Raw genomic sequence first — 12,675 nt, 5'->3', positions numbered from 1 at the left:
CTGGCCATCCGCTTATGGCTGTAACAAGGCACGGATCGACTTAATACATTTGTAACGCTGACGTCTGGTGGGTGGGGTGGGGTGGGGTGGGGGGAGCGGAATGCCCTGCCCAGAGTGGCCCTGATGCCGCGGAATCCTTGCCCCGGCCAATGGGAGGTGGCCGGGAGCCGTTGCAGAAGGAACGCTGGGTTTTTTTTCCATAAACCAGGGCAGTTGAGGGGTCCTCTTGCAGTAGAACAGGAGGGGGGAAAGCTGGTGAGGGGTGCAGGCCGGGGGGGGGGTCGCCATGTTCTGCAGCCGGGCCGTGGCGAGGCTGAAGGGGAGGGCCGCAGTGCTCAGTGGGGGTCCGGGGCTGCTCCCTGGCCCTGGGTGTCAAGTGCCACATCAGCAGCAAAGGCGCCTGTCCCTGCACGAATACTTGGGCATGAGGCTACTGAAGGAAGCGGGGATCCCTGTCCCAGAGGGGCTGGTGGCCAAGACCCCGGAAGAAGCTTACAAAGCAGCCAGAAAAATGGGTACGGAGGACCTTGTTGTCAAGGCCCAGATTTTAGCTGGTGGCCGGAGGAAGGGAGTCTTCGAAGGTGGCTTTAAAGGCGGGGTGAAAGTGGTCTACTCTCCTGAACAAGCCAGGGACGTTTCCTCCCGCATGATTGGGAAGAAGCTGTTCACCCAGCAGACGGGGGAGAAGGGCCGGATCTGCAACCAGGTCTTGGTCTGCAGGCGCATCTACCCCCGGAGGGAGTGCTACTTCGCCATCGCGATGGAGAGGTCCTTCCAGGGGCCAGTCCTCATCTGCAGCTCCCAAGGGGGTGTCAGCATCGAGGAAGTGGCTGCTGAGAACCCTGGGGCCATCATAAAAGAGGCGGTGGACATCACGAAAGGCCTGAAGAGCGAGCAAGCCATTCAGCTCGCGGAGAAAATGGGATTCCCCATTAAACTGGTCCGCGAAGCATCTGAAACCATGATTAAGATATACAACTTCTTCATTAAGTATGATGCCACCCTGGTAGAAATCAACCCCCTGGCTGAAGATTCGGCGGGGTCAGTGATCTGTATGGATGCAAAGATGACGTTCGATGGCAATTCAGCTTTCCGCCAGAAAAAAATCTTCAGCCTTCAGGACTGGACCCAGGAGGACGAGAGAGACAGGAGTGCAGTCAAGGCAGATCTCAATTACATTGGCTTAGAGGGAAGCATCGGCTGCCTGGTGAACGGGGCCGGCCTGGCCATGGCCACCATGGACCTCATAAAATTCCACGGGGGCACGCCGGCCAACTTTCTGAATGTGGGCGGCGGTGCCACGATGCAGCAGGTCACGGAGGCCTTCAAGATCATCACTTCCAATAACAAAGCGCAGGCGATTCTGGTCCATATCTTCGGGGGCCTGATGCGGTGCGATGTTATTGCCCAGGGGATAGTTATGGCGGCCGAAGATCTAGAGTTAAAAATACCAATTGTCATTCGTCTCCAAGGCACCCGAGTTGACAATGCCAAAACTTTAATATCAGAGAGCGGGCTGGAAATCCTTGCCTGCGATGACTTAGACACAGCCGCCAAAATGGTCATCAAGCTGTCGGAAATAATGATCTTGGCCAAGGAAGCCCAGGTGGAGGTGAAATTTCAGCTGCCAGCTACTTAGACAGGTCCTGGGAGGCAGCCCCCAAAGCACCCGTGGGGCTCTCTCCTCTGAAATACCATTCTCTGATTAGTCACCACTTTATTTTACTGGTCATTATTTTACTCTTGATATTCAAAATAGCCACTGTACATTCACAAGTACTGTACCATTAAATGCACTGTACCTGTAAATGCAGTTTACAGCTATATGTACAAATTTGTTTGTATTATTTATAGTATTTCTTTTGCATCCCTTCCAAATAAACAATTTGAAACTGTGGTCATCTCAATAATGAGACATGAAATGATGTGTCTTGGCCAAAGGGGACCCATAACGTGCCCCTCATAGGCTGTTGTGCAAACCGCACACCAGCCGTGGACCAGTCTCTTGAGTACGGTACTGCTGAAGGTGGAAAGTTCCATTTTGTGGACAGCTGAGCAGCCGGCTCGCTGTTCATGCACCGTGTGCCTGCTCCACTGCTTTTGGAACCAGTTTTGATCTGGAGATTTCAGGCCAGGCTCAGCAGACTGTGCGGGTTCTGTGGTTATTTTTTAAACTTAATTTTCAAGATCCGAGTAACTACTGACCCGTCAGCTTGACGTCTAAACCTGGAAAAATTTTTGAACAAATCATCAAACAGTCAGTCCTTGAGCATTTAGAAAGGATGGATCTGATCACTAAGAGCCAGCACGGGTTTCTCAAGAACAAGTCATGTCAGACTAATCTTTTTGAGAAAGTTACTACCTTGCTGGATCAGGGGGATACTGTAGACATAGTTTATCTTGATTTCAGTAAGGCTTTTGATGTCCCCCATAATATTCTTGTTGACAAGTTGGTAAAATGTGGTTTGGATCCTATTACTGTTAGGTGGATCTGTAACTGGTTGACAGATTGCACCCAAAGAGTGCTTGTTAATGGTTTCTCATCCACTTGGAGAGGAGTGACTAGTGGAGTGCCTCAAGGATCTGTGCTGGGCCCTGTGTTGTTCAACATCTTTATAAATGATTTGGATGAAGGAATAGAGGGGATGCTTATTAAATTTGTAAATGATGCTAAATTGGGAGGGGTAGCAAATACAGTAGAAGACAGAGTCAGGATACAGGATGATCTTGACAGGCTGGAAAACTGGGCTAAAACGAATAAAATTCATTTCAACAGGAAAGATTGAAGGAGTTGGGCATGTTTAGCCCGGAGAGGAGACAACTGAGAGGTGATAACCACCTTCAAGTACTTGAAGGGCTGACATAGAATAGTGCAGAGTTGTTAGATGTTGCCCCAGAGGGCTGGACCAGAACCAATGGGTTGAAATTAAAAGAGTTTTAGGCTAAACATCCTCAGACTGCACAAGCTGGCAGGCATCCCATACAACTGGACAAATACCCACCCTGGGACCATCTTGTCCCGGTGCTGCTAATGTAGATTTCAAGTCAGAATGGATGCAAGAGATTTTATCCGCAGAGAAAAATGATCCTGGGGGGCCGTAGAGCAGTCCACCTCCTTCTGTCAGCCAGATCCCAATTGACTCCTGACTACCAGAAAGAGTTCTCTAGGTCTGCACTGTGTGGATGCAATGGTGGTGGAGAAATATGGTTTCTTTGCTACTATCATTGCCACACGTCCTGATACTGAATAAACTGAAAAGTATCCCCAACCACTACACAAGTCTGTACCCGGGCGCCATCTGGTCCTGTCATTGCGAACATGGAGTCCAAGTCAGTAGGGATGAGAGATTTTATCTGCATCATTGTGATGAGCCAAATGGTCACGGCAGGCCACTGAGCGGTCCCTCCTCCTCCTGCAGGCTGGATCCTAAGAGGACCCACCCGTTTGTGCTCTTCCTGCCTCTCGGAATAAAGCCGGGCGTTGCCACCAGGGAGACAAGGTGGAGGGAGAGAGTCAAAGGGCTGATGGGAAAGGGCCTTGAATGAGCCAGCCCTTTGGAGTCAAGACCCACCCGAGATGGGGGATGGCCCTGCTTTCTCTGTTTCACCGAAATTGTATTTTAAATTAACGTTAGCTGTTCTGGTTCCTTTTGGGAAGAAAAGTGGTGAAAAAATATACTAAGTATATCTGTCTTAGGTGCCATTCTAAGTGGGGGGGGGTTTTCACAGCTGCCTGACAAATTCTCTTTCTCCTTTTTCATCCCAATTATCATGTTCCATTTTGGGCATCATGCATGGAAATTTGCGTATGGATGCTAAATAAGAGGACAGTCAAGGTGACACATGTGGAGATTTATTTCAGGGGGGTGGACCCCCAACGAATATTAGGCAATTTTTAAAAAACTTTAAAACTGAACATGAACCATGAGCAGAACAGATCACAGGATCAAACCCAATACTTCGTAAACCCAGAAAGTACCCACCTTTAATTCTTATTGTACTGTTGAATAAATTCTTTGTCATTTCCCTATTGAAAGCAGCTTCATTTTTCAGCTGCTTGGCTAAAGCAGGAGCCATGCAAAATTAAGGGCTGAGATCCCGCTGCTTTCAGTGAGAGGAATTTAAGGACTGCTTCACTCTCTCTCTGGATGCAGCGGGACCCGGAGGTGCTTAATTTTGCCCGGATCGTGCCCAGCATTTCTAATAGGGTCCCTAGTTGCTTGCTACATAGATCAGTTGGTGCTTCTCAAGGGCGCCGATGTCGTGCTCCAGCTGCTTCATCTGCGTCTCCAGCTTCTCCCGGTAAAGCTTCCTTGGGATCGTGTCCACGGCCACGGACATGTTTTGAAACGCATGGTTAAGCTCTTCCCAGTTATTCTTGAGGCCCTGGACCAGTTGCACACAAAAAAAGCAAGTAAGTTAATTCCGCTGAAGCCTGCAGCAGCATCGTGCAAGGTCCCATTCCCCCCCCCCCACACACACACACACGGTGATGTGAGAAAATGTTAAACTAGCTGATGAAGGAAGGCCTGGCCGTCCTTTTCCGTGGGGAGCTGGGGCACGCGACGAGAGACCATCCCGCACTGATAAAGCCAGGAGGAAACTCCTCAGCCGGCCCCGGTTTTCATGAGAACGGCTGTTGCCCCTTCAGCAGCTCCTCCCTGTTCCCTAAAAGCCCCCACTGTGGATACGGCCAAAGGCAGAGGGGAACTCGAGCAGGCAGCTCTGGAGTGGCAGCAGGGCTGGAGCCAACGCAGCAGAGTTCTCGTGGTAGTGCATTTTGTATTTGGGTACTCATACCTACGTGAGCGCCCTAACCTGGATGGCCCAGGCTAGCCTGATCTCGTCAGATCTCAGAAGCTAAGCAGGGTCAGCCCTGGTTAGTATTTGGATGGGAGACCACCAAGGAATACCAGGGTTGCTGTGCAGAGGAAGGCACTGGCAAACCACCTCTGTTAGTCCCTTGCCATGAAAACCCCCAAAGGGGTCGCCATAAATCGGCTGCGACTTGACGGCACTTCACACACACCCCTACATGAGCCCCGTGGCGCAGAGTGGTAAGCTGCAGTACTGCAGTCCAAGCTCTGCTCACGACCTGAGCTCGATCCCAACCGAAGTCGGTTTCAGGTAGAGACGACTCAAGGTTGACTCAGCCTTCCATTCTTCCGAGGTTGGTAAAATGAGTACCCAGCTTGCTGGGGGTAAAGGGAAGATGACCGGGGAAGGCACTGGCAAACCACCCTGTAAACAAAGTCTGCCTAGTAAATGTCAGGATGTGATGTCAGGAATGACCCGGTGCTTGCACAGGAGACCTTTACCTTTACCTTTAATATCCAGAGTAACACTGTTCACAAAAATAATCCATATTTGATTTATTATTTATTTGTTTAAAGCTTTTGTATGCTGTCTTTCCCCCCAAGTTAGGGTCCCCAAGGCAGCCAACCAAGTCACGCATGCTCTCCCTGTGGAGAAGCCCATTCCCTGTTTTCCATTGTTGAAAAGGACTGCCACCTACATTCTGAGATAAAATCACTGCCACTTGATATGCATACATCATTGGTTCTAAACTAACGCTATATCAATACATTACTGGTGGAGAAACATGGCAGAGGTGGTGTGTGTGTGGAAACCCTGGAATATGACGTGTGGAGGTGAGCAGCATGTACAATCCCCTCACATCTAATAACTGACCCGGCCATGATTTCAGGAAGTTTTTAGAGAGAAGTCTTCAATTAAAAAATTAATTGTTGATGCTCCAGTTTAGATGCCATCCTTCCATTAACATCGCCCTCTGAAAAAAGTCCATTTATTCCATCCAACTCTACTAAAACTTTACCTGTGATCGATGTGGCCCATCAATACAAACAAACGTACAGGTGTCACCAGATATCAAACACTTCCACATCAAATGTCTGCCTTCACGAGCCCTCTCAAACCCGACCACATTCCTCTAAGGATTTCACAAATAATGGCGGCCACTTTGCCTCATAAAATTCAGGCAAGGAAACAAACGGTGCCGAGGGAAACAAGTTCTTTACGTGTAGGGCCTGAAAAAATGGTTAAACTTGATTCCCTCGGCACCATTTGTTTCCCTGCCTTCGTTTTGCCTTGGTGTTTTGCCCTTTCTTTCCTCATGAAATTTACCCAAATTCATGTATTTTAAACACTGGCTATTCCCCCTGCTTGCTTTAGATGCACTTCTGATCGGAAAAGAACCTCTGCCTACTTCTTTTGCAACGGCCCAGCCTCGTTTTCTCTTTACAGCAGCAGTTTTTATGATGAACTGTCCCTGCAAGGTCCCTGCCTCATCCTACGTGCTCTCATGCCAGAGCCCCATCCTGTGACAACTGCCCATCCTGAAAAATCAGCTTGCAGAGATACTACTCAGAGGAGAGGACAGTTTGTCTTTGGCTCTTGGCACTGTGCGATTTAAATCCACCACGCACCTCCAGAAGATCCTCCCTTTCTGCTTTGGAAATCCGTTTGGGACCTTTTTGACTGAGGGTCTCCTTGATTTGGTTGTCAGACTCTTCCTTGGCCCTTCTTGCTGCCTCATTTTGTCTCTTGAGGTATCTGGGTACAGCACCAAAATCCTGTAAGAAAAGGAACCCTGTGCATGTTCATAATTTTTACATTTATACCTCAGGACTCAAATGGCACCCTGTGATAAATACTCCTCCTTGTATTTCCTGCTCCCCAAATAACACAATCCAAATTGCATGAAGATATAAACTTGTAAAAAAAAAAAAAGGTTAATACATATCAATTGTTAATACTGAAAACAATTAACCAGCTGCAAGTGGATCCCATTCTGTTTTATTGTCTGCTGCACTGGTGCTTATTTAGAGCATTTTTATCCCAGCCTTGCTTCATGGAGCTCAGAGCGGCGTCCATGGTTCTTCCTTCCTCCATCCTTACCAGAACCCTGTGAGGTTGGTTAGGCTGAAAGAGAATGTTTGGCCCAAGATCACCTAGTAAGTTTCATGGCACGTGGGGATTTGAACCTGGGTCACCTCAGTCCAATCCAACACTCTAATCACACCGCCTTTCTGTCTGCCAACTCTGTAAGCCACGAGCAGGCTACATATCTTTCAATAAATGCATGTGATCATAGGCAAATTGCCATAGAAGCAAGGACTGTGGAAAGAGGGCGGGAGACTGAAGGCGCAGCCGGGGAATCAGTAGGGTCTGATTTTAGTTAGGAGGATGCATTTTAATCGAGGACTGAGAGGTGTTTCCTGTGATGAGTGGTGGCTGAAGAAAGTATCCCTATGGCAACCCTATTTATATTCCAGTAACTGGGGCTGTGCTCCGTGTAGACCCTGGAGCCGGCATCAAGTGGAGCAGCTGCCGACACCCAAGTTTTCCATGGGGGACCACCACCTGCTCACCTCCCCTGATGGCGATGGTGGTTGTGGGATGTCCCAGCCGCACGCACAGCCAGGGAAGGGTTGATGCGCGCTGGCAGGGAGGGCCGGACAGTAGCCGGCTCCACAGATAGGGTTGCCAACCTCCAGGTACTGGAGATCCCCTGCTATTACAACTGATCTCCAGCCGATAGAAATCAGTTCACCTGGAGAAAAATGGCTGCTTGGGCAATTGGACTCTATGGCATTGAAGTCCCTCCCCTCCTCAAACTCTGCCCTCCTCAGGCTACGCCCCAAAACCTCCCGCCGGTGGCAACCCTACCCACAGACCAGGGGGGCTGCCGCATCCAGAACACTGTGAATTTACCCCATTGTATTCCAGAGCCACCCACGTGGCAACTCGTGAGAAGAATCTCACACGAGGATTACTTTAGTGTGGATCAGTGTGGCCAGATCAGCTAGATCCAGGAAGGGAATTAACTTGCGAGGTGGAACTCAAAGAGCCCTTTATTTGAGCCAGAGGGCACGGCCTCATGCCACTCCCAAGCATTTGATAGAATCCGTCAAAGCAAGACTCTCCCCATACGCAGGAGGTGGCACACCCCCCACCCACCGGCACCCCCTCCCCCCCATGCTGATGCTGCTTCCATCTGTTTCCCCTCAGCCAACAGCGAAACGTACCTTTTTTATGAGATATTTTTTAACAAGTCCTGAATCGTCAATGAGGAATTTGTCCCCCTTCCGCACGTCGACGCAGGCGCGGAGGGGCTTCTTGGCCACCTGCATGATGGCTTCGGCGGCATTTGCTGTGATGAAATTCTTCTTGCTCCGAATGCCCATGATGGGCCGCTCTGTCCTCCGGGGCACATTCAGCGCCGGGAGTTTCTTACTGCCTCGAGATTTTCGCCCTGTTTAAAATGAAGCCATGACATTTTTAAAATGCAGGAACCTCAGAAAGAAAACACACAAAAGCAAAACATAAGAAGCCCATCTTGGCAGGGAGTGGCTCAGTAATCCCCTGTCAACCCTCCCCCCAATCTTTGTAACCCCGTGATGATCTGCTACCTGCCCTTTCTACAGAGGGTTTTTTGATACTGCTTTAGCGAGAATCCAGAAAACGCGCAGGAAGAGCGAGGCAACCTCTGACGGTTGGGAAAGGCATGCATAATCAAAATGAAGCACTGGAGCAGTTGGCAGGGGTGACCACAGGGAAACAGCCCTGCATAAATGGCCATAGACTTATAGAATAATGGAATCAGAAGGGGCCACAGAGGCCATCTAGTCCAACCTTCTGCTCAATGCAGGATCAGCCTAGCGCATCCCTGAGAAGTGTTTGCCCAGCTGCTGCTTGACGACTGCCAGAGAGGGGGAACACATGAAGGTTCCTTAAACTGAATCAGACCCTTGGTCCATCAAAGTCTACTCAGACCAGCAGCGGCTTTCCAGGGTCTCAGGCAGAGGTCTTTCCCATCACCTCCTTGCCTGGTCCCTTTAACTGGAGATGCCGGGGATTGAACCTGGGACCGTCCGCATGCCAAGCAGATGCTGTACCACTGAGCCAGGGCCCCTCTCCAAGGCTCTCCGGCACAGGTCTTTCCCATCACCTCCTTGCCTGGTCCCTTTAACTGGAGATGCTCCTGGGGATTGAACCGGGGACCTTCTGCATGCCAAGCAGATGCTCTGCCACTGAGCCACGGCCCCTCCCACATCCCTAGGCAGCCAATTCCACTTGACCTCAAGACACTCCACTCTCAGCTGAGGTGGAGGGAGGGGAAGAGGCCGCACTCCCACGCTTTCATCAGGCTTAGGCATCAAGTTTCCACCGCTGGGATGGGAAATTCCTGGTGATGTCATGGTGGAGCCTGGGGAGGGGAGGGGGCTCAGCAGAGCCACGGGCCATGAAAGCCACTCTCTGGGGCTGCCATTTCCTTCAGGGGAACTCATCTTTGTAGTCCGGAGGTGAGTTGTACTTAAGGTTGGGAAATACCTGGAGATTTTGGGGGCAGAGCCTGAGGAGGGCCAGAGAGTCCAATTGCCAAAGTGGCCATTTTCTCCAGGTGAACTGATCTCTGTCGGCTGGAGATCAGTTGTAATAGCAGATCTCTAGCTAGTACCTGGAGGTTGGCAACTCTACTTGTACTGCCGGAAGATCTCTGCACCCTACATGAAGGTTGGCAGCCATATGTGTGTGAGAGAAACTGGAGCGAATGCTGTATGAAAACCTACTCTTTGGCAGCTTCAGTGTCTTGGAATATTTCTGCAGGAAGTCCTTCGGAGTGGGGACTTGGAGCTTCGGCACACCCATCGTCTTGCACGGGGCTTTATTCTGCCCCCACGCTTCCCTTTCCACAGAGGGCTTGAATGTGGAGATGTACCTTCTGTGCAAGAAAGGCACAGAAGCAACATTAGAGCTCAGAAAGTTGCTCTGATCTCCCCCACCCCGACATTACAGCGGTGCATTCTGGTCCCAGTCCCATGGGTGTCTGATGCAGTAGGGCTGGGGGCTTCTTGGCAAACAAAGACTGGAAAGCATCGCCTTCTTCAATGTAAAACTATCATTCCTAATGCGGTATTTCAAGTGAGAGTCAGGATGGCAGAGCAAGCCACATCCTGGAGTAGCACCAGGAAGATGCAGGTTCAAATCCCCACTCAGCCACAAAGCTCACTGGGTGACCCTATTTACCTCACAGGGTTGCTGTGAAGATGAAATGCGTGAAGGGAGGACCAGGCAAGCCGTCCTGAGGTCCCTGGAGGAATGGCAGGATTACAATGAGATGGAAGGGTGGGTGGGTAGGCGGATGGATCCGTGGCCAGGCAGATCAATGACAAGGCTTTGCCAGGATTATTTCCACATGAGCCCCTTACCTGGGTGGCCGGAAGGGCGTGCCTTCTTCCATGGGGAGAAGATTGTAAATGTTCTCTTCCACACACAGCGCTGCCATCTCCCAGGTGATGAGAATCCTGCAGGGAACGGTTTCAATTGTGCAAGGTTTTAGTTGCACCGTCTAGCCAAACAGCCGCTCCAATTGGTCAAGCCCCACCTGCCTTGACTGGACAAATGGCCACGTGGGAGGGAGATCTATTGACCCCACCCTGCATCCCACCCTGTTCTCATGACCAGGGAGCTGGGGGTCTCAAGGGCTTGTTTTAATGGCTTTTTATATAGTTTATTTTCATTATAAGGTGCCTCCAAGCAGGTCTCTGGACAGGCAGCACAGAACTCTCCCAAACAAACAAACAAACAAACAAACAAGTAACCCGAGTCCTGGTTGCAGTGGAGTGCGTGGGCTGCCATGGGGGTCCTCGCTGGGCTGCCTGGGGCCCAGGGACCCTGCCTCTGAGTCGGAGCCTTGCGGGGGAGTCTCCCAGCAGTCAGGGGACTCAACCGTCAGTTGGATCATCTCTGCACAACCACATGGTTTGAGTGTCCAGTGGAGGAATCTCATAACTGCCTCTTCCGGGGTGGAGAGTCAGTCTTCTGTGATATAAGAAGTGGGGCAGGGTGGGGTAAGGAAACACTGGACTTCTGTTCAGGTGGAGCTAACAGCATCCACCTTGACCCATGAAGAAAGGCAGGATATACATGTTTTTATAAATAAATAAATGCTAGTGTTTTTCAATACAGATAAAGCCAAACCCTGTGGCCTAGTTCAAAGTGAAACCTCCCCATTTCCTTTCTGCCCCCCCCCCTTTGGAGCACAGGTGAGAAGGCTCAGCCACCCCCCACCTCCACCCTGAAAGCCAAGTATTTGTCCTGGGTCTGGTGAGCCTTCCAAACAAGGTCATTTTCCCACCCTCTTTTCAGACACTCTTTGGCTTGTGGTGTGCGTGGTAGGGGGTTATCCCTTGAGATCAAGTCAGAATTGTTGCTGTGTAACCGTTGTTCTCCGGAGGGGGTACATATCCCACCCCCACGCCCACCAGCCTTCCCTCCTGGGTTCCCCTCCCCCCAACCCCAAAAACCAGAATAAAAGGCTGTGGTTGATCCGCTCTGAGGTGCACCTTTGCAGGTGGCAGTTGGGATTCTGAAGGGAGGCAGGAGGGGATGCAGAGGTCCCGCCCACTGGCTGACCAGGAATCCTCCCAACCGGGGGGGGGGGGGGCTTCCAGCTAGTCCGTGCCATGGCTTTCAAGGGTCTCCAAGACTCACACCCTTTAGATATCTAAAGACTCACACACACACACACAATCCTCCATCATTTTGTGTCCTCAGAACAGAACTTCCTGAATGGGTCATTCCTTGATTTTGGAGCGACACAAACCTGCCCTTGTTTATCCAGTTGCTGCAATATACCGGTAGTTGCAGGCACATGTTTGCTTTACTCCAGAGACCAGTAATTCGCCAGTTTTCTTTCCTGACTCCCAATAATTTAAAATAATACAGGTCAACATAAATTTAGTTTGCCACGGAAGTAATTTGGTAATTTCACATTTGAGTTTCATCATGGTATTATAGTTCTTACAAGCAACAGCAAAATTAAAACTGATTGTGGCATCCAGTAATTCAGTTTCTAGTTGATTCAGCTCTTCAACTCATTGTCATTTTTTTGGTGTGGGATGTCAAGAGCAATGCCAAAGCGCCCCCCCCCCACCCCCAAGGTTTGCCTTGTTCCACAGAAGGGGGCAGGTAAAAAAAAACTGTACAGTAGAAAGATTTTAAAAATTATATTGAAGGAAATGTGATGACCCCTATGCCTTTTACACATGGCTTCTTCAGGGGATCTATAACATGATTATTTAATAAAAGTATTAATTTCCATACCATGAATACACACACTATTAAAAATATAAAAATGCTAGTAGTTGAGCATATGCAATGTACAGCCAATAAAATCCCAATAGTCACAAGTAAGACTGTGTTGTAAAAAACAAATACCCATTCCTTCATAAATCTGTGAAGAATATATCTGTGAAGAATATATCTGAATGTACTGATTTGTGAGGGAATACGTAGAAGTCATCCCGTTTCCTTCAATATAAAACAATATAAAACTTTCCTTTGGCTTTTTTTAGGGGGGGCTCTTTTTGCTTTGGTGTCTGGTGTGGCCCCCCCCTTCTTCTCTGTCATCTTTATGGTGCCACTGGATCTTGTTTTATTTCGTACAGCGGACTAACAGGGCGGGCTCCCCCTTTGCAAGCTTCTTGTCTTTAACCAGTTTTGAACCCTTGAGAGGGCCTGCGCCCTCACCTTCTCACCCATCTCTACTCAGGAGTCTTTGATGAGGGACCTTGTCAAATTGAAGGATGGAGAGGTCTGCCAAAAGTTCTACAGAATCCACATTTCAGAACCTGTTGGGGGCCATTTAGT

General features: G+C 49.7%; 1 protein-coding gene and 1 pseudogene across 1 annotated transcript; one reads left to right on the top strand and one right to left on the bottom strand.

Annotated features, from left to right (window-relative positions):
* The first annotated feature begins 337 nt into the window (after positions 1-337).
* On the top strand, positions 338-1,690 carry LOC130484282 (succinate--CoA ligase [ADP-forming] subunit beta, mitochondrial-like; annotated as a pseudogene).
* Positions 1,691-4,212: 2,522 nt separating this feature from the next.
* LOC130484704 (enkurin-like) lies at positions 4,213-10,309 on the bottom strand. The gene is made up of 5 exons (XM_056857787.1): positions 10,233-10,309; positions 9,594-9,745; positions 8,049-8,275; positions 6,447-6,593; positions 4,213-4,386 (listed from the first exon to the last, which is right to left on the bottom strand). The coding sequence occupies exons 1-5, from the start codon at positions 10,307-10,309 to the stop codon at positions 4,213-4,215; spliced, it is 777 nt and encodes a 258-aa protein (XP_056713765.1).
* Positions 10,310-12,675: the final 2,366 nt, after the last annotated feature.

This window comes from Euleptes europaea, chromosome 11, assembly GCF_029931775.1.
Source record: "Euleptes europaea isolate rEulEur1 chromosome 11, rEulEur1.hap1, whole genome shotgun sequence".
In the NCBI taxonomy this organism is placed as follows: domain Eukaryota; kingdom Metazoa; phylum Chordata; class Lepidosauria; order Squamata; family Sphaerodactylidae; genus Euleptes; species Euleptes europaea.
The sequence above is the reverse complement of the archived record's forward strand: the minus strand, read 5'-3'. Positions and strand labels throughout refer to the sequence as shown.